Source organism: Sceloporus occidentalis, unplaced genomic scaffold (assembly GCF_023333645.1).
Source record: "Sceloporus occidentalis isolate IW3139 unplaced genomic scaffold, rSceOcc1.0.p SCAF_1, whole genome shotgun sequence".
NCBI classification, from domain to species: domain Eukaryota; kingdom Metazoa; phylum Chordata; class Lepidosauria; order Squamata; family Phrynosomatidae; genus Sceloporus; species Sceloporus occidentalis.
Window position 1 is genome coordinate 42,318,148 of NW_028316981.1, and position 20,419 is coordinate 42,338,566.

Consider the following 20,419-nt stretch of genomic DNA (forward strand, 5'->3'; position numbering starts at 1 on the left):
TTGGCTATTTATAGTTCTAGACATGTGCTGTCAAAATACTACTTTTGAGAGAGCCAATAAAAATATCCAATATTTATCTGTATATGCCATTTTTCTTTCAAAACTAATGACATAACTAACAACCAATGCAATAAATCAAATTCTGCCCCTCCTAGCATTAACAGCAATGAATTAATTCCTCAGTTTTTTGTGGGTTTTTCGGGCTATGTGGCCATTTTCTAGAAGAATTTCTTCCTGATGTTTCACCAGCATCTGTGGCTGGCATCTTCAGAGAATGCTTGCCTGGAAAAAGTGGGTCTATATATACTTGTGTGAGCCTGGGATGCAGGAGTGATTTGCATGTGTATTGTTCTGTGCTGATGGCCGGCCTCAGGCTGGGAGGCTAATGCAAAAGAGGATTAGTGTCTGCTAATTGGTGATCATTATCTGCTGGGAAAGCCCATGACTCTGAATGGTTTCCCATTTTCATTTGCTGAGTCCTCATTTTGTTATTCTTCAGGGCTAGTAGCCAAATTTTGTTCACTTTTCCAGGCAAGCATTCTCTGAAGATGCCAGCCACAGATGCTGGTGAAACGTCAGGAAGAAACTGTTCTAGAATATGGCCACATAGCCCGAAAAACCCACAAAAAACTATGGATGCCGGCCATGAAAGCCTTTGACTTCACAATTAATTCCTCAGTTGCTAATTATCAATGGTAAGGTATTAATTTCTAAATCTAACAATTCAACCTTATTATGATGTCAGGGCACTGCTATGGAAAGATTCTTGCCTTCTTTATCATGTCTTGAAGGTGAAGCATCAATAGAAATGCCTCTAATGGAAGAGAGTAAGTTTTGGACAGGCTCTTATATGGAGAACCGCTTTTTCAAATATCCTGGCCTCAAACCATTTCATCTTTTTAGATAAGGACCAGCACCTTGACTTAGTGTTGAAAACTAAGCCACCATAGTTGAATTAAAAACAGAGCTGTTTGACTATAAACTCCACACCAGCCAATGACCTGAATGTCACATTTTACATCTTTCAAGACTAGTACCATTCATACTGCAGCCCAGTAATCTAAATGAGATGTTATTACCATAAATACACATCTATAAATCAGAAAATGTATGCCCATAAATTGACTCCAAGATGCTGGATTGGCTTATATACGGGCCAATATGGTAATACTGCTCGGAAATGTCCTAAAAGAAGTGCTGCTAGATTCCACACTCTCCCTGCTTGTGCAGTAAGCCCTGAAACAGCTGCCAGGTGTGTGTGTGTCTGTCTGTGTTTGGTGATCAGGGTTTCTTTAACAGTAAAAAACAAAAACACTGAACACCCCATTCCTGCCTGCACATTGAGCTCTGAAAGTGCTGCTGAGACAGGGAGGGGAAAGAGGTGATCAGGGTTTCTTTAACCATCAAAAAAGTGCAGCTGGATGCCCCATCCCCATTGTCCACATTCATTCTATCATGACGAGTCAGTACTTTCAGAACTTCCTCAGTGAAAGAAAGAAAGCCAGAGGTATCATCAGAACTGTAATAAGACATCACCTCAAAACTCTGAATAGCCTCCCATGGGAGCTTCTTGAAGATGTTCAGAAGCAAACAGGACAAAAATAGGGCAATGCCACAGGGTCTGAGCTGTTATTCTTCAGAATAATTGGGAGTTTTCCACATTTTTGGAGCACTCAATAAAATAGGTCTGGAAGCTAAATGATGCTCCTAATCTGTGCACCAATCTCTATACCAGCCAAATTTTCCAGATAGAAGGATATTTATTTATTTATTCCTGCCTTTCTCCTAACACAGGGTTCAAATGCCAATTTGTAATTATTTATTTAATTTATATTATATGGGACCTAAGGTGGCTTACATCATAGATTAAAACAAAGTACAGCTAAAACCTTAATAATGCAAATATTAAAAGTCTAGTAAATAAGCAGTCCTATTTATTTTAAAAAAACCCTAATTTAAAACACATTTAAAATGTAAACATACAGCACATTACATTAAAAAACACTCCTGCCACGATCAGTAACGACCAAAGATCTACCTAACTAAAAAGGTTTTGCCTGCTGGTGGAAGAAAAGCATAAGGAAGGCCAGCCTAGCCTATTACAGAAAGGAATTCTAAGACAGTCTCCTGTGTCCTCACCAAATCTGCCTATGATCTTGGTCTATATCTAGGAAAGTTTATGTCCACAAAGTGAACCTCAACCTATATTGTAAAAAACCCAATATCATCAGTTTCAGCAATAATCAGCCTCATTCAAGAAAATGTTTTCCAAGTTGACCATCATCCAGGCCTGAGCAAAGATCCTCTAGCCACAATCATTAATTACATCAGCATCCAGAAGGAAGTCTGAGTTCAAAACAAGTCCCAAAATTACATACCGCCGGATTGCGGCGGTCTCCCGTCGCCGCCGCTTGCAGTGTCCGGGAGCTGCAGAGGCCAAACCGCGCAGGTCCCAGACGCTCCGAGGAAGGAGCATGGAAATCACACTCCTTCCTGGGCCCTGGAAAAGACGTTGCGAGGTGCTAGTCGCACACTCGCGGCGTCACCTCCGGGGCGCGACATGTGGACGCACAGCATCTGCTACGTCAATATGGTGGCGGCCGTGTGGAAAGGCCGCCACCATTTGTCACGGACTCTGTCCATGATAGGGTAAGGGGCGTCTGGAAGAGACGCCCCTTTTTCAAAATGGGACGTCCTAAGGACGTCTCTTATGGCGGTGTGTAATGCGCCTTGATCTTTCAAAATAAGATCTGACCAATTCAGAGCTTCTCTATCATCGTGCGTGGTCAGTCCTTCCACCAAAAGCACCTGTTTCTTAACTAGATTAAGTTACCATCTGTTCACTCACAATCTTCCCACTATTTTGATGTAGTGCATGTAGAGTATCTCATTTCCCTGCAGTAACATATTCTGCATCTGTTGCAATATTATGAAAGGATTCTTCACATGAATTGTTTTCCTGGTACAACCAGGGAACATTCATTCCTGGCAAATGGGGCAGAAAGAACTAGTTGTCCCTCTTGCCACAGAATCCCATATCATGAAAAAGGAGAGCCCTCCCTCCTTGCCAACTGTCATCTTCTGGCCTGGAGAGAGTGAAAGGACATGCCCAATGCCATTGGGCCCAGCCTCCAGTCCATCTGCCATGGTCCAGGCCACAGAGGGAGAGAAGAACTGCTGGACCTGATCCCCTTCCCCAACACAATTCCCTTCTCCTTTTGTGTTGTGCCTTTTTAGATTGTAAGCCTGAGGGCAGGGAACTGTCTAATTAAAATAATTGTAAGCCGCTCTGAGAGCCTTTAGGGCTGAAGGGTGGGGTATAAATACCATAAAAAATAAAATGTTATCACTTGGAAATTCATAGTACAAAAGGACTCTAGGAAAGTTTATGTGAAAGATGTGTTGCATATAACAAGAGTATCCACTGCTCAACCCGCATCCCTCTTACACAAACAATGCATGTATTATGGCAAAAGAAGGAGTAAGGCTGCAAAGAATATTGAAAATATTCATGTACAGAAATATTGACTTCTGTGCAGAAAATGCTGAGAATTTTTATTTTTTCTACACACAAAAAACCATGTGGAATTTGCAAACTATGAATATGAAAACTGCAAACTATGAATAGGGTTCAAAAATGGTGCAGTTTTTAACACTAATCACAGTGTGAAACTTATTCCGTGCAAAATTCACATTTTTGTGTGTGGACACAAACTGTGCAGTTTTTGAAGACTTTTCCACAGCAGGAGAAAAACTGCTGAAATTACTTGTTGCATTCTTCAACTATGGAATTAGTAAAGAATTAAATCCTGTAGAAGAAAATTGTATTTAGTATTATCACTTCCCTGATACCACTTCATATGCAAGGCCTTGTTTGTGGCATGCTAATAAAATATGAGGTTATCAACCAACAGTTATTGTCTGAGTTTTCTGTACTATAGGAATGGGAAGCATGTGGACCTGTCAGAATCCTTTACATTAACTATACTGGTTAGGCATGATGTTAGCTATAGTCCAGCAGCTTCCTTTTCCCAGTCCCAACTGCATTACTTAAAGTTCAAAGATTCTACTGAGTCAAATGAATGAAATTGATTACAGGTTCATGCGGATACCTCCTCCTCCTCCTTCCTTCTCTTCCTCCTTTATAGGAATTGGAACTATTTGTCTCAATTTTAAATGCAAATATTTTGTCTCTTTCTGTGACATCATTAGCAACAAAAACAAAACAAAAATATCAGCAACAAGGGTTCAAAGCCCCAGTTTAAAGATTTTACCAAATGTTTACAGCCTTTCGGGCGACTCAGCTTACTTTTTTTGTTGCAGTAGCATAAAAGGCAACCATGAAATGCAAAAGCTATTAATATTTCAAAGTGTTCTTGTGACATAATATATCATGAAAGTGAGCCTTGTGAGTTTTCTGATGTTACCACGGGTATTTATAGCCATGTTCACACTTGAGTATTTCATCACATAAAGTACATTGATCTAAATATAAATAAAAATGATAAAAAGCTATAAAAATGCAAACCAATGGAACAGTCTTCCAAGTATCTCAAGTTTTTATTGCAGCCTCTGCCCCCTCCTTTCTTTCTTTTTTCTTTTTTTGCTCACTGCCCCCTCCTTTTTTTCTTTCTTTTTTCTTTTTTTGCTCATTACATTTTTTCCTTTTGCTTGTAATTTATAAATCTCTTCTTTTCTTTTTCTATGTTTCATAATCTTGATTGGTAATGAGCTACTCAAATGGAATGAAGTTTTTATTTGTTGTGAAATGCAACTGGTTTGAGGAAACCTCTGTATGCAGTGTTCTATGTCCTATTCTCTCTTCACATCTCATGTATTATTTCCTGCCTGAGGGAATGGATTAGAATTAGATTATCTTTAAGGCACCTTCAGCTCTACTATCCCTTTTTTTTCTCCCTCTCGGAAACTTTACGGGAGCTTCTACAACAGCATCAAAGCTTCTAGGATCTCTTACTTTACTGCCAGATCTTGTCTTTAAATAGGCTTACCATTTAAAAAAAAAAGATTTATGTCATATGTGTGTATGGAAGTCCATCTTTTGGAGATTGTATCTGACAGAATAGACTGTAGCCTATCAAATCTCATAGTATACTAAATTTGTCAGTCTTTCAAATGTCAGATATTTTCTTCTGGAAAATTCTGAATCATGTATGTCACATTTTCCCCTCACTCTGTGGATCAGAACCAGCCTAACAGTAAGGAAGAATGAAATGATCATCCCATGCAGCAAATGTAAGGTGATGGCTGTATTCACACTGCAGAAATAATTCAGTTTGACACCACTTTAACTGCTGTGGCTCAATGCTATGGAGTTCTGGAAACTGTAGTTTTGTGACCCATTTAGCTTTCTTTGTCAGAGAGTGCTGGTGCCACAACAATCTAAAAATTCCAGGATTCCATAGCACTAAGCCATGGAAGTTAAAGCGGTGTCATACTCGATTATTTTTTGCAGTGCCAATGGCCTCTATATGTCTCATATTAAGCCTTCAGGTACAGTACAAGATGTTCTCCTATCTTGAAGAGAGAATCAACTGTCACTCAGTTGCCTTTTAAACATAAAATGGGAAAAGCACACTTTTGTGCTTCTACTTAGACAGAAAAAATGTACCCCCTCACACGAGTTCATTTTTCAAGGCTGTTTTACACAATTATTCTGTAAATTGTGCCCTGCTCTCTTCATTTCTAACCTGGATGGTATTTCGTATTTGACAAAGAGGTCATCAAAAACAATCACTATGAACAAATATTGTTGCTTGATCTGTGACTATTCAGGCCACATTAGGAAGATGTGCAGTAGTGTTTTTTTAAAGCTGTTATCCTTTACCCACTTATCTGTGGAGAATTCCCTGTAACTTACTTCTGAGAAGGATTGTGGCATAAAATTTTTAAAAGATAAAGGTATTCCCCTTTGACAAAATTCTCAAGTCATGTCTGACTGTAGGAGGCGGTGCTCATCTCCGTTACTAAGCCAAAGAGCCAACGTTATCAAGACTACTCTGTGGGACATGTGGCTAGCATGACTGCACAGAATGCTGTTACCTTCCCTCTGAAGTGGTACCTATTTATCTACTTGCATTTGCATGCTTTTGAACTGCTAGGCTGGCAGATGCTGGGACTAGTGACACGAGTTCATCCCATCATGCAGCACTCGGGCCTCAAACTACCAATTCCGATCTTACAACCAACAGATTCAGCATCTTAACTGCTTGAGCCACTGCGTCCCCATAAAATGTGTAACTTTATCATTATACACTTTGTGCTCATGCTGGATCATTTATTATTAATTTTCAACATATACTCATGGGTTTGGGATGGGGAAAATAAATTCCACCACACTGAAAACAAATAGTGCAAATCAGGCAACCCACACTAACTATTGTAGGCATCAAGAGGAATTTCAATCAATTTAAATTGTTACATTTAAACCCACAACTGCAGAACTGTTCAAGTAGTTCTATTTATGGTTAATTAGTCCCATTTAGAGGTTTTAAGGAAAGATAAACATAATAGTTGAGGATTATGGACTTCAAGTATTTTGCTTCCTTATATGTAAATCAGGACTGAGCACCAAAAATTAGTAGGAATTTTACGAGCATAAAAAGAGGGGAGGAAACAGAGAAGTACAGTACTAAAACATACCAGAATAAATATTAATGAAGGAGAAAATCTGATCAAACTCTCATATCCATATTGAGAGGATTTTTTTCCTTACTCAGTGGGATAAATAAAGCTAGCTCACTCTGCTAATTTTTCCTTGGATGAAAATAGCCATGGTGTAATAAAATGTGCACTTAGAAAACACTGGATCTTTGAATCAAATATGATGTGTTATCTACCAGTCTGGGGTTCAATTTTATATAGCAGCCCAAATAATTCTTTTGCTCTGCTGTGAAGCTCAGAATTTAGCCACCTTTCCATTTTTCAGGTTAAAGAATTTCATTCTGTTTGCAGGATTTCATTTCATAATACAGTAATCAAATGAATCTGAATTGTAAGAGAAAATAGGCCATGCATCAGATGTGGAATTCCACAAGATATCCTGATGATCACAGACTTGGATTCTGCTTCGAAAGATTAGGCATTTTCAGAACAGGATATCAATGGGTACTAACTGTTATGATTTTATATAGCCTCCACTATGGCAATATGGTGTTCTGTATCAGTTCCAACACTGCATTCCAACACTGCTTGTGAACTACTGGTAGGCATCTAGTTGGTCAACCTGGGAACAGAATGCTGAACTTGATAAGGCTTTATTTTGATCACAGATCAATTTTGTTGGATCTTAGGTCTGTATTCCTTACAGTCTCCAAAGAACACACAAAGATACATCCCTAAAACAATTGTGGGATGTCCTGAACCGCAGGTTAACCCCTCTGGACCACTAAATCCCTTAAAAGAGCTTAGAATAGTTTCAGAGGATTTTCCTATTTCATTTGGTAGTTATTAATAACTCCACAATTCCAGAGTTCAATTTTATAACCATTCTTTATTTTGGGAGTGGGAAACTTTGGTGGGTCTAGGAACCAATTCTGCTCAGAATCTCAGAATTCCCACTGCCACCTCCACAGTGCCAACATTTGGGAGAAGAATGGCAAAACTGCTTTAAAATGAATGGAAACACTTATTTTAAAGCATGCTTTTAGTTGGTTGTTGGATTTTGGCAAAAAACTAAAAACAAGAGTTTCTCCCTATTTTAAAGGGGAATTCCTCATTTTCCATCCAATTTTGGCATCATGGTTTTGTTGGGGAGGAAAAAAAGAACATTGTTGGGAGCTATTTGTGGCCCAGAGGCCCCATGTGCTTTATACCCCTGTTTTACCTATACATCCCATGCCTTGTTTCTACATATTGAAAATTATTTTCTGGACTTATGTTCTGACAAGTTTTGTTCATTTAGTCCAGTTCCTAGTATCAGTTGGAGAAGAACTGATGGGAATCCATTGGCTCGGAAAATCAACACATCCACAGGAATCCTTGAAATTCCAGATTTTCAGAAAGAAGATGAAGCTACCTATGAATGTATTGTAGGAAATGTTAGAGGAAGAAATGCTGCAAGAGGCCAGTTGTTTATATATGGTGAGTAAATTTAATTTATTTTATATCAGGCCTGGGCGACATGTGGCTCTCTTATTTTTAAAACTCCCATCAGAAGGCAAGGAGGAGGCTCACCAGGTGAGAGCGGTGAGCATAAAGCCGGGCGTCCTGACCTTCCTGCCACGCCCCCTCCGCCTCCTCGCCGGACACCGCTGCCAGAGCCGCGCTTCTGCCGGGCGGCCTCCTCCCGGGGTGTCGGAGGTGCGCATCTGCGCACCGCCCCGGGAGTGCCGCCCACGGACTGGAAGGGCACCGCTGCGGAACTCCGCAGCGCTACCACCGCGCAGCTGCGCAACTGCGCAGCTCTTATTGGGCTTAGGGAGGGTCGGGTTAGCCTTAGAGCAGAGGATGCCTGCGGTGGCTGACCTCTGCTCTCTGATCTGCTGGAGAAGGGTGGGGGGAGGTTATGGATGTGGGGGATGCATGGGCTGGGGAGGTAGGGGATAACATTGCTACGAGCGGAGCTCCTATTGAGGTTGTGTGGGGCAGGGGGAGGTATGGCGGTGGGAGAAGGGACTTGCGTTCCAGGGGAAGGCAAGATCGATGCGTCATATCTATCTCTCCTTCCTGTCCCCCTCCCAACCTAAGGGACCTGAGGGTCACTCCAACCGTGCCACAAACCATGTCGTTGCTCCTGTGCAATGCCAGATCGATCAACAACAAGTCCCACATCCTCCACGATCTGCTGGAGGACCAAAGTTGCGATCTGGCTTGCATTACCGAGACCTGGCTTGGGCCTGAAGGGGATGCTGTGTGGGTTCAGGCCCTGCCTGCCAGGTTCTCGGTGAAGGACCAGCCCAGGTTAGGTGGGCGGGGGTGTGTGTGTGGCCTTGATACATAGGAACACCGTGTCCCTCACCAGGAACCACATCCGACAGACGTCCTATATTGAGTGTATTTACCTGACCCTAAAAGCGAGGGACAGTCTAGGGATTCTGTTGGTGTATCGGCCACCCCATGCGCTAACGGACTCCCTTAACGAGCTGACACAGCTGGTCGCTGAACTGATGCTGGAGACGCCCAGGCTACTTGTCCTGGGCGACTTCAACATCTCCCTCACGGCCAGCTATGTTCCACCCGGTGCAGCTCGCGAATTCATGGATACCATGGCGGCCATGGGCCTGTCCCAGCTGATTTCGGGTCCCACGCATTGTGCGGGTAATACTCTTGATTTGGTCTTCTGTTCGGGTGCGGAAAATCCGTGGGCGGAAATAACTAATATTTCCCCCCTGCCATGGACGGATCACTTCCTGGTAGAGGCAAAAATCAAGGTCGCTACCCAGATCCCTCCCGGGGGTGGTGGACCTATTAGGATGGTCCACCCTCGAAGGCTGATGGAACCCAAAAGGTTCCAGGAAGCCCTAGAGGGACACATGGTTGGTAGTGACGGCGACTCTGTTGATGCCCTGACTGGTATCTGGAATACTGGTCTCTCGAGGGCTATACACAGTATCGCTCCCAAGCGCCCTCTCAGACCCGCTTCCAAACGTAAGCCCTGGTATACGGAAGATCTCCGGGCAAGGAAGCGGGAACTGCGACGGCTAGAGTACCGTTGGCGGAAATACCTTCGCTTAGATGACAAGACTCTCCTAGACCAACTGTTAGAGGACTACGGAGAGGCGATACGAGCAGCTAAGAACTCGTTCTATGGTGCTCGTATCGCGTCCGCGAAGTGGCGTCCAGCAGAGTTGTTCAGGGTAGTCAGGGAGCTAACTCAGCTCCCTCCTGCCCTGAACCAGATCCTTGAACCTTCTAAGGCCTGCTGTGACCAATTTAATAACTTCTTCGTGGATAAAACCTCTCGGATAAGCGAAGGTCTTAACGCCGACATTCAAGCAGAACCTAGGGTAGAGGCATCCAGAGCCTCTGTGGACTTTGTTAAACTGGATCGGTTTGAGTTGGTAAGTACCGATGATGTGGACAAGATCCTCGGAAGTGTTCGGAAGACGACCTGCTCTCTCGATCCCTGTCCCTCGTGGCTAGCGGCCCAGGGGGGACCGGCTGTGACTTTATTGTTACGCCGGATTATTAATACATCTTTGAGGGAATGGCAATTTCCATCTGCTCTTAAATTGGCCATTGTAAAACCTTTATTAAAAAAGCCCTCCCTCGACCCCCTGGTACATAATAATTATCGGCCAGTTTCACTGCTGCCATTCTTGGGGAAGGTGATCGAGAGGGCGGTTGCAATCCAGCTTCAGGCGGTCTTGGATGAAACGGATTATCTGGACCCATTTCAAACTGGCTTTCGGGCGGGTTACGGGGTTGAGACGGCCATGGTCGCCTTGGTCGATGATCTCCGTCTGGGCATCGACAGGGGAAGCGTGTCCCTGTTGGTGCTCTTGGACATCTCAGCGGCTTTCAATACCATAGACCATGGTATCCTTCTGGGGCGCCTGGCAGAGGTGGGAATCGGGGGCACTGCGCTCCAGTGGTTCTGGTCCTACCTCTCTGGGAGGTCCCAGATGGTGCAGCTGGGAGACGTGTGCTCCGATGAGAGGGCCCTTAAAACCGGGGTCCCTCAAGGAGCCATTCTGTCTCCCATGCTATTTAACATTTACATGAAACTGCTGGGAGAGATCATCCGGAGACATGGGACGCGGGGTTATCAGTACGCTGATGACACCCAAATAATCTTCTCTATGTCTCCGACTGATGCAGTGACTGAGGATGGCGTCTCTCCTCTCGTGGCCTGTCTGGAGTCAGTAATGGGCTGGATGAGGGAAAACCGACTCAAGCTGAATCCAGAGCAAACGGAGGTACTCGTGATAGGTTCCCCTGGTCCAGGAATGGCGGTGGTTCCACCTGTCCTGAATGGGGTCACACTCCCTGTGAAGGACTCCGTGCGCAGTCTGGGGGTGTTTCTTGACTCGTCCCTTCACCTGACTGCTCAGATGAATGCGACGGTCAAGAGCACCTGTCATCAGCTTCGGCTTATTCGCCAGCTGCGCCCATACCTGGCCCAGAGGGACCTTGAAACTGTGGTACACGCTCTGGTAACCTCGAGACTGGATTTCTGCAACGCACTCTACATGGGGCAACCCTTATACCAAACCCGGAAGCTACAAATGGTACAAAACATGGCAGCCAGGCTGGTCACTGGTACCTCCAGGGCCAGCCACATTACACCGGTGTTAAAAGATCTGCATTGGCTGCCAATTCGCTTCCGGGCACAATATAAGGTGTTGGTGATGACCTATAAAGCCCTAAATGGCTTGGGCCCAGGATATCTGAAGGACCGCCTCTCCCCATACATTCCGTCCCGCACCCTCAGAACATCTGGGCAGCAACTACTTAGGGTTCCCGGGGCTAGGCTTGTCTCCACTACTAGGAAGACATTCTCCATCGCCGCCCCGGCCCTCTGGAATACGCTGCCCATAGAGCTCCGCTCGGCCACCTCCCTGGCCCAATTTAGAAGGGATCTAAAGACCTTCCTTTTCTGCATTGCATTCCCCGACTAAAGTCCAATGGGCCTCCTTCCTCTTCACTGGCAAGGGGATTGGCTAATTCAGGGCTTTTCTGTTTTTTCTGTTTTTTATTGAATTTGTATGTATTGATGTATTTTACCATTGTTTTTAACTTGTTGTTAACCGCCCTGATCTGTTGGAAGGGCGGTATATAAATAAAAATTTTATTTATTATTATTTATTACTAGTAAAGCCAAAATGTAGAGTGGCTAGATATTGCATTTCAATGACATTTAAAGGGACTCAAATTGCAGCCAGTGTTTTATATGGCATACCAGTTGGGTTGTTGGGTTCCATGTAGGACAGGGCTCCTGTATCTTTAATAGTTAATAGCTAATAATCTGTCTGTAGTATCTAAAATAATAAATTGTTCACATTATGGTGTTTACTTATAACAGTTCTATTAGAGTGAATGCCGGCAAAGTTAAAATCATTGTGCTTATTGTAGGGTCACTGTTGTTCTTTTATCTGTGGCAGTTACTTTTTTTTGCCGGTAAACCAGTTGCAATGGTATTTTAGTGTTCAGTGGTGGTGGTGGTGGTTGATACTGCCCCAGCATGGCTCTATCCTATGGAAGCCCGGGATTTGCTATTTGGTGAAGTACATAGACAGCTCTGTAGGCTGCTGCCACACTGAAGTTTGACACCACTAACTTTCATTGCTCAGTGCTATGGAATTCTGAGATTTGTGGTTCTGTGAGGCAGCAGAACTCTCTGACAGGGAAGCCTAAATATCTCACAAAATGACAAATCCCAGAATTCTAAATGAAATCCCATAGCATTGAGTCATGTCAGTTAAAGTGGTGTCAAAATGTTTTATTTCTGTGTTTTGTCAGCAGTCAAAAGCCATTCCACTAAACTATAGTGCTAGAGCACTCAGGAAGAGAATATATACTCACTCATCAAACTATAAAACCCAGGATTTGTCTGCTAGAGAATAGTAGTTTCTCTGAACTGGAGCTATCCAGAAGAATATATCTAGCCCCTCATCAAACTAACAATGCCAGGATTCATTGGGAGAAAGTCATAGCGGTTAAGGTGTTATAAAACTTCTATAATTATGTAGTGTCGATATACCAAGTTTCCATCCATTTTTTAAAAAGTAAACTGCTTGATTATGAAATCACCTCTTCATATATTAATGACTAATGTTAAGTCCATTGGATTCAGCTGGGAAATTCCAATTATGACTAACTCTGGATGGAGCCCAGAGTTTTAAATTGCTCCTTTCTAAGTAACACATGCAGGAGGTTATTTTAGAAACCTTATTTGTGCAAATGTTATATTTCAATGGATTACAAGCATGAAACTGTTGGGAAACAAAGCAAATTAAAACTACAGTTATAACAATTCTCTCTCTCTTTGTTAATATAGCTCTCCCTGAATGGGATAAAAGGCTTGGGAATGCCCATGTCTCTCTTTATGACACTTTGGTATGGGAATGTAAAGCAACTGGGAAACCAATGCCATCATACCAGTGGTTTAAAAATGGGCAGCTCCTAACACTAGAGGTAAAAGCTATATTTGATTTTAGCTTTTGTTTAAAATGTACACCTGATTCTTTATTTTGTGAAGCCTGCTCACTCAAAATCACTGACAGATATCCTGAAAGCTAATCCATTTCCAATAGACTGAAGTTTTTCTTTCCTTGATATATAATAGTTGTTGTTGATGATGATGACTATGTTGTGTACCTTCAAGTCTTTTTTAACTTGCAGTGACACAAAAGCAAACTTATGGTTTTTTCTTGGAAAGATTTGTTCAGAGGAAGTTTGTCATTACCTTCCCCTGAGGCTGAGAGCATGTGACTTGCCCAAGGTCACCCAGTGCATTTCATGGTTGAGCTGAGAATCCAACTCTGGTCTCCAGAGTCCTAGTCCAACACTCAAACCAATATACCACAATGACATAATTATTTCAGTCAATGATGGGACAAGTACATTCTGAGGCGCCCAAGGGTCCCTGCCCCCACATGGTAATTGATTTCTTGAAATAATTATGATTCCAGGGGTATGGGGGTTAATTTCAGTGGGTTTTGCCCTTAATGAGCTGTTTTAGGCCCAGGAGAGTCCTTTTTTAACAAACAGAAAGTCAACTAGAAGTTGACTCTATTATTTTAAGGAACCATGTGAGACAATTTCAGCCCCCAGTGCCATGCAATTGCCCATACCTTGTTGAGCTAATCCTACCATTGCATGTTTGATGATAAATTTATAGAAGGCCTCTTCTGAACAATCTGAATCCCACATGATTTACCACCATACAGTCTAGGAGCTGCTCTGCATCTGGAAACTGGTACTGTGTGCTTATGCACTATTTAGGAGGGTACCAAATTTAAAATTGTAATTTCATAAAACATAATAATAATACATTAAAAAGCAAATAAGGCAAAGACAACAGGTAAAGCAAAAACCCCATGCACACACACACACACACACACACACACACACACCGATATTAGTAGAAGAGCCACTTATTAAAGTCGAAGATGGTCTATGAGAATCTTCTAACTTCTACGTCTGTATGGGTATTGGACGGATAGAACATCCAGATTTGGGGCATGTATGGCTTGAGCTATTGCCATTCTGCAGAGTAATGCAGTTTGACACCACTTCAGCTGCCATGGCTCTGTGCTATGGGATCCTGGATAACTTGTTTTGGCACCAGAGCTCTCAGACAGAAAAGGCTAAACATTTCAGAAAACTACAAACCCCATAATTCCATAGCATTGAGCCATGACAATCAAAGTCGTGACAAACTGGCCACAAAAAGATGTGACCAGCAGAAAAACCAGTCAATGGGCTTGGATCAGAGTAGCTCTCCTAGAGGGGTTGTCTCACTTCAGGGAATTACTTTGAGCAGGAAGAGGCATGATTTCTGCTTCTGACATGTTGGGAAGGGGACAAGGCAGGGAGGATATTAATTAGTATGCAAATTGAATATATGGAGTCTTCAGATTCCTTTTTGTAAAAATAATAAACTATTGTTGCCCTTTTTCAACCCAACCTTTGACTCTCGCCTCTCTATTTGAGGTAATTTACTTATTACCATACTTAATCTTACCCCCAATGCTAAATCTGAACTCTACTTTCCATTCTAAACAATAAAATGATTGTACTAAAAAGTTACATTTCAGGTAAAACCATATTGAATCAGATCACCTGGATTAGTGGTTCCTAAACAGGTGTCTCCAAATGCTGCTGGGCTTTAATGTCTAGAAGCATTCAGCCAATGGTTAGGGATTATAGAGTTGTAGTGGACCTCCTTCCTATTATAACCAGTCAAATGCTGTCAGGAAGCTCACAAGCAGAGAATGGAGGCAGCATCATACAAAAACAGAACACAATTCATTTTTGTACTGCTTTTGAATATAGACACATTGTTTAACTATCCAGACTCACAGTTGCTGCATCAACCCTGGCTGTTGTTGTTACGTCCTCGAGTCAGCTTCAACTCACAGTGACCCTTTGGTCAACTCCATCCTGCATGAATTTTTACTATACCATTTTAAAGTTATCACAGCAAGTGGCTGTCACCACATCTTATGGCAGTAAATTCTATAAGTTAATTACATGTTGTGTAGAAGATTACTGACTTTGGAATCTATCATCAATCAAATTTGTAGGGTACTCCCAAGTTTTAGCATTATATGAGACGGTGAACAATTTTCCTCTGTGAATTCTCTGCACACCATAGTTTGAAGGAAAATGTTAGCAGTGTAATAAAATGAAATCCAAGAAAGTTGGAGTATGAATAATTGCCCTCTGTCAACTCTTTGCATACTATTGTTGCCCTACTTTTTTGCACAATTTCTTGTATGACTGCCTCACTAAGTGTTTATGCAAAGGTGTAATAAAGCGCAGCTCCGTTAGCAAGGGTCTTCATTCCCCTATATTTAAATATGATTTAAGCCTTTATGAATATTTATTTACCAGATTCCTCATGTAATTTTTTAAAAATCAATTGAGAAGTACTCAGAGATTGAGCGTATGAAATGAAATACCTGTGTAATTATGCTTATATTCACAGGATTTTGTATGTGTGTGTGTGGAGAAGAGAGAGACAGAGTGTAGGATTCACTCTGAGGACAGAAAATAGCCTGCAGGTACAACTAAGTATGCAGAAGGTATTTGTAGCCAGCTCCATGGAAGTAAAAAGTGGATAAGTAATAGCAGGTTTTTAATTAGATTTGCTGTGTACCAGTCACACAACCTGGGGCTGTGTTCTCATCAGATTTTTAAGCTAAGCAAGGTTGGTATAGGTCAGTACTAGGAGGAAGATCCTCTAAGGAAAACCTAGAGTGCTGAAGAAGCTGCTTTGTTTTATGTTGAATTCAAGGAGAGTTACTCCTATGGCTGCTAAGAAATCCAGAAATCCAGATCATCACATCCCCCATTGCCTCGCATTAGAAAATGAAAATGAATCTAACAATTTTGCTTTTTCATACTTTTGTACAAAAGTTGGAGACATGCTAAATGCTGAAATGTGGGTTGACGCAGCTAAATGTCAGATAGGTAGCTTCTGGGTGATTTTTTTTTGTAAGCTCTTGTACATTTTACTATTTTTTTCAAAAAATAAAAACAGTTTTTAAAAGTTGTTGATAGATGATTTTTGACAATTCCTGCTGCTTTTGTGCTAGCACTGTGTCTGTCTGTCTTCTTTCCTTCCTTCCTTCCTTTTTAAAAATATTTGTATGCTATTCTGTATCAAATGATCTCAGATGATGCACAAGTAAAGTCAATACTAATATTAGCAATACTCTGCATTATAGTATGAGAGAGCCAGAGTAGTGTAGTTATTTGAGTTTTGGACTATGATATTGGAGACCAGGATTCACTCAGCCATGGAAACCCAATGAGTGACCTTGGACAAGTCACACTCTCTCAGTCTCTGAAGAAAGGAAAGGCAAAACTGCCCATAAATCCTGTGATTGGATATTGCTGGTTAGATGTTGCCTTCTGTCAGTAAAGCCCAGTCCCTCTATCCTCTTTGGCATCAGAGTACCTTACATTGTCCTTTTGGAGACAAATTTTTATGTTTTTCCCTGCTATTTTTTTAAATCTGAAACTCTAGATCAGTCCAAATAACTTTGGACTATGCCATACCCCTCTGAATCAGCATTAGTCTGACCTGATCCAGTTGGGAGCTGGTACATACCTGTAAAAATCACCACCAGTTTGATCCAAAATTTGAGATATATCTGATTCCCTTTGACAATCCTATTTCACAGGCTTTTATGAGGCCAACATGGGTAGAAAGAGAACCATGCTTGCTGCTTTAAACTGAATAGAGGAAAAATTGGACATAAACATAATCATTACTAGTAAATTAGTTAACAAAATTAATGTTGGTTTCCTTGCTTTTAAGGAAAGAATTCAAATTGAGAATGGAACCCTCACTATAACTATGCTGAACATTTCGGATTCTGGCCTATATCAGTGTGTTGCAGAAAACAAATATGGCTCAATATATTCCAATGCTGAGTTAAGAGTAATTGGTAAGTTAATGATGCCTGGAAAATGGCTGGGTAAAATGGAAATATTGAATATTAAATAAATAATATGATTTCTCAAAATAAATTAGTCTTACTGAGAAGATAAATTTAGGGAAAAGAGCCATATAAGGACATTCTGAATGTAAGGAAAGAAAGCTAGTGTGCGTTAACATGTATATTTTATACAGTGGTCCCTTCCCTTATGCAGGGGATTCATTCCAGATCCCCCCATGTAAGGAAAATTTCACGGATGCTCAAGCCCCATTAAAGATAACGGGGCTTGTGTCCGCGGTGCCGCATGGCGCCTGTGACACGGGCACGCATGCCATTAATTTTTCCAGCGTATGGTGCTGCTTCTTCCAGCATGGCTTCCAGCATGTGCCCATGTATGATGAAGGCGCACTGTATATGTATATCTACACAGAGGTAAACCCATTGAGGTCAGTGGGATCTGCTCCCTAGTAAATTTATATAGAATTGTGGTCTAATTCATTTTTCACAGAAATCTTGTGCCTATATTGAACTTTGCCCATGGAACCCCACTAAATTATATGTGGCTTTATACTGCCTCATGGCACCTCAATCATGCTATTTGTAGCTAAACTTAATTGGAGCTTTTGGAGCTTAAGCTTTTAAACTTTGGCCGATATTCTATACTATTGAGCTTAGCATAAGAGGCCCACATGCAGAACTCTGTCACATCCTGAAGACTCACTGTTGCACTGCAATAGCCTTCCTCCAATGGCCATTCTATTGCTGACAGAGAGTAAGAAAGATCAGAGAATGTTCTGGCTATGTTCCCAAAACCAGATGTAGGACATCTGCTGACATCAACTGGTGTCCTTCAGAGGTCTCCGTGGATGATTTCATCAATTTTCATATTACTTGGATAGCCATGGAAGGGTTAACACACAGCAGCAATGGGTCTGGGGTGGGGGCTTTGGTGTTGCAAAGAGGAAGAAAATACCAACTTCCACAATGACAAAAATAAATAAATATTGACTTACGTTTCTTTATGTCCCTAATAGTATGCCAGTATATACACATGAAATCAGTGATAGGGCTTGATTATGATATGAAAAAAATGATTATTTTTTAAAGTGATGTGCATATGTTTGCAGTTTTTTCCTTTTTTACTTATTTCTAGCTTCTGCCCCTGATTTTTCCAAAAACCCTATGAAAAAGTTATCTGTTGTCCATATGGATGGTGAAATCACAATCAGATGTAAACCAGAGGCCTCTCCTAAAGCGGCTATTACTTGGAAAAAAGGTTCGGAGTCTCTAAAACAAAGCAAAAGGTAAACCTATACGCTTTTTTTCTCTTTTACTTGTGGAAAACTGTTTATCTAATTTGGGTAGAAACCAAAGCTCCACTAATGAAAACGGTGGGAGTTGACTCATTCCTTTTTATGTTTAAAGTTTCCTCTTTTTCTTTGAACACCTAATCACATTGTCATATCATAAACTGTAACTTTGTTCATAATGGGGTGCTGCTCACACTCCAGTTTGCAGAAATAATTTTCCAGTGCAGCAGATCCCAGTTGTTACACATGTGTTTGTATGTAAAACTACATCAGAATTTTGTAAGCTATTTTGTAAGATATTAAACAGGAAATGATTGAGCATACTGTATGTGATAGTATATGGAGAAGGAGTTCATGTCTATTGGCTTACCATCTTGAGTGTGCAGATTTCAGTTTGAAATCTTGCTTTTTAGACATCTGCTGTGACATGAAACCACTCTCACATGATATTCACGTGATATCATTTCTAGACATGATACTATGCATGATGACAGAGATATATAGTAGACTCTTTGTAATGTGTACTAATATGTTTTCTATTGACTTTATCTGAACTTTTACCCTACTGTGTTCCTTAATGTTTTACTGTGTTTTGTATTTATTCTATTGTGATACACTGGCTTGAAACTGTAATGGAAGGCAGTGAGGAAATACAATGAATATATAAATATATAGAGATATACAGATATATAGATACTGTATTGTTGTTCTGTACATTTCAATATATAAAAAATATACTGAGCATATCTAACTTTCTTCCTATTTTGAAGAAACCTGAAATACAATTGTTGTGGTATCTGAGATTGTGGTCTTGTTCCAAATAGGTTTTTGTACTGCAGTATTGGTTTCAGAAGTAGAATCATGTAGAAGATAATGCAGCTAAGGGAAGAAACAGAAAAAGAAAGCAGGGCCACTTGGGTTCTGAGCTGTCCAATAGTGGAACACACTGCCTCGGAGTATGATGGAGTCTCCTTTTTTGAGCTTTGTAAACAGAGACTGGATAGCCATCTATCAGGGGTGCTTTGATTCTGTGTGCTTGAGTGGTATGGGGTTGGACTGGATGGCCCTTGTTGTCTCTTCCACCTCTATGATTCTATGGATTTCAGTCTGAGTAAATTACTTCCTTTCTCTGCCCACTGCCCTTTTAAAATTATTTTCTTCTTCCCCTTTTTATTTCTTCCTCTTCTTTCTTTTTTCATTTTCATTTTCATTTCATGTCAGTTCATTTAAGATTCATCTTTTTTTAACATACTTCTGATGCCAGCTTGAGCATCTTGTTATGTTCTCATCGAACAGAAAGTTCATTTCTATTTCCAGGTCTTATTTTAACACAACTCTGAGGGTGTTGGCACTAGAATCAGAATAATGCAAAGTATCTAAGGCACATTCACCATAAAGGCAAAATGAATACAAATTAATCTCTTCTCTTGATGGCACACTAGTAGTACACAGTGGACCAACGGGATTGATTCTCAACTGCTTACTTTAATTAATCACTTCAGCTCTATTTCTGGCTAATGGGTGAAGTGACAGAAATCAAAGACATAGATTTCCTTTCATGCTTCTAGTCATCACATCTTGCATCATCTAGTGAGATATGACAATGCATGCAAAATTTCAGACCATTCAGCAGAATAACATGGAACTTTTTCTCTTATCTCTTCTCTGTCTAGCTAAAACCATATTAACACTATGGATTTTATCACATGGGGGAAATCAAGGGTTTAAAAGGGCATTTCCCCAGGAATTGCAGGGAAGATTTTCACATGGCATCACGATTAAAGAGGACTTATCCTGGGAAGAACCAGGAATGCTCCAGCACTAAATCATTCATGGGGAAATCCTGCGAATGACTTGTTGCTGGAGCATTCCTAGTTCTTCCCAGGATAAGTCTTCTCTAAGCACAATTTGTGTAAAAATCTTTGCTCCCATGCGATAAAGTCCTATGCTGTGCTAAGTGGCAACATCCATGCGTCTTGCCCAATTGTATATTCATTTCCTAAGAATGGGTTTAACATTCCAAGAGTGAAAGAAGAA

General features: G+C 41.2%; 1 protein-coding gene across 1 annotated transcript in view; it reads left to right on the forward strand.

Moving 5' to 3' along the window:
* CNTN6 (contactin 6) overlaps nt 1-20,419 on the forward strand; it is a 316,406-nt gene that overhangs the window by 213,950 nt on the left and 82,037 nt on the right. The window contains exons 8-11 of the mRNA XM_089519787.1: nt 7,922-8,100; nt 12,959-13,095; nt 16,952-17,081; nt 18,226-18,376. Coding sequence (XP_089375913.1) covers nt 7,922-8,100; nt 12,959-13,095; nt 16,952-17,081; nt 18,226-18,376 — 597 coding nt within the window. The remainder of the gene's footprint in view (nt 1-7,921; nt 8,101-12,958; nt 13,096-16,951; nt 17,082-18,225; nt 18,377-20,419) is intronic.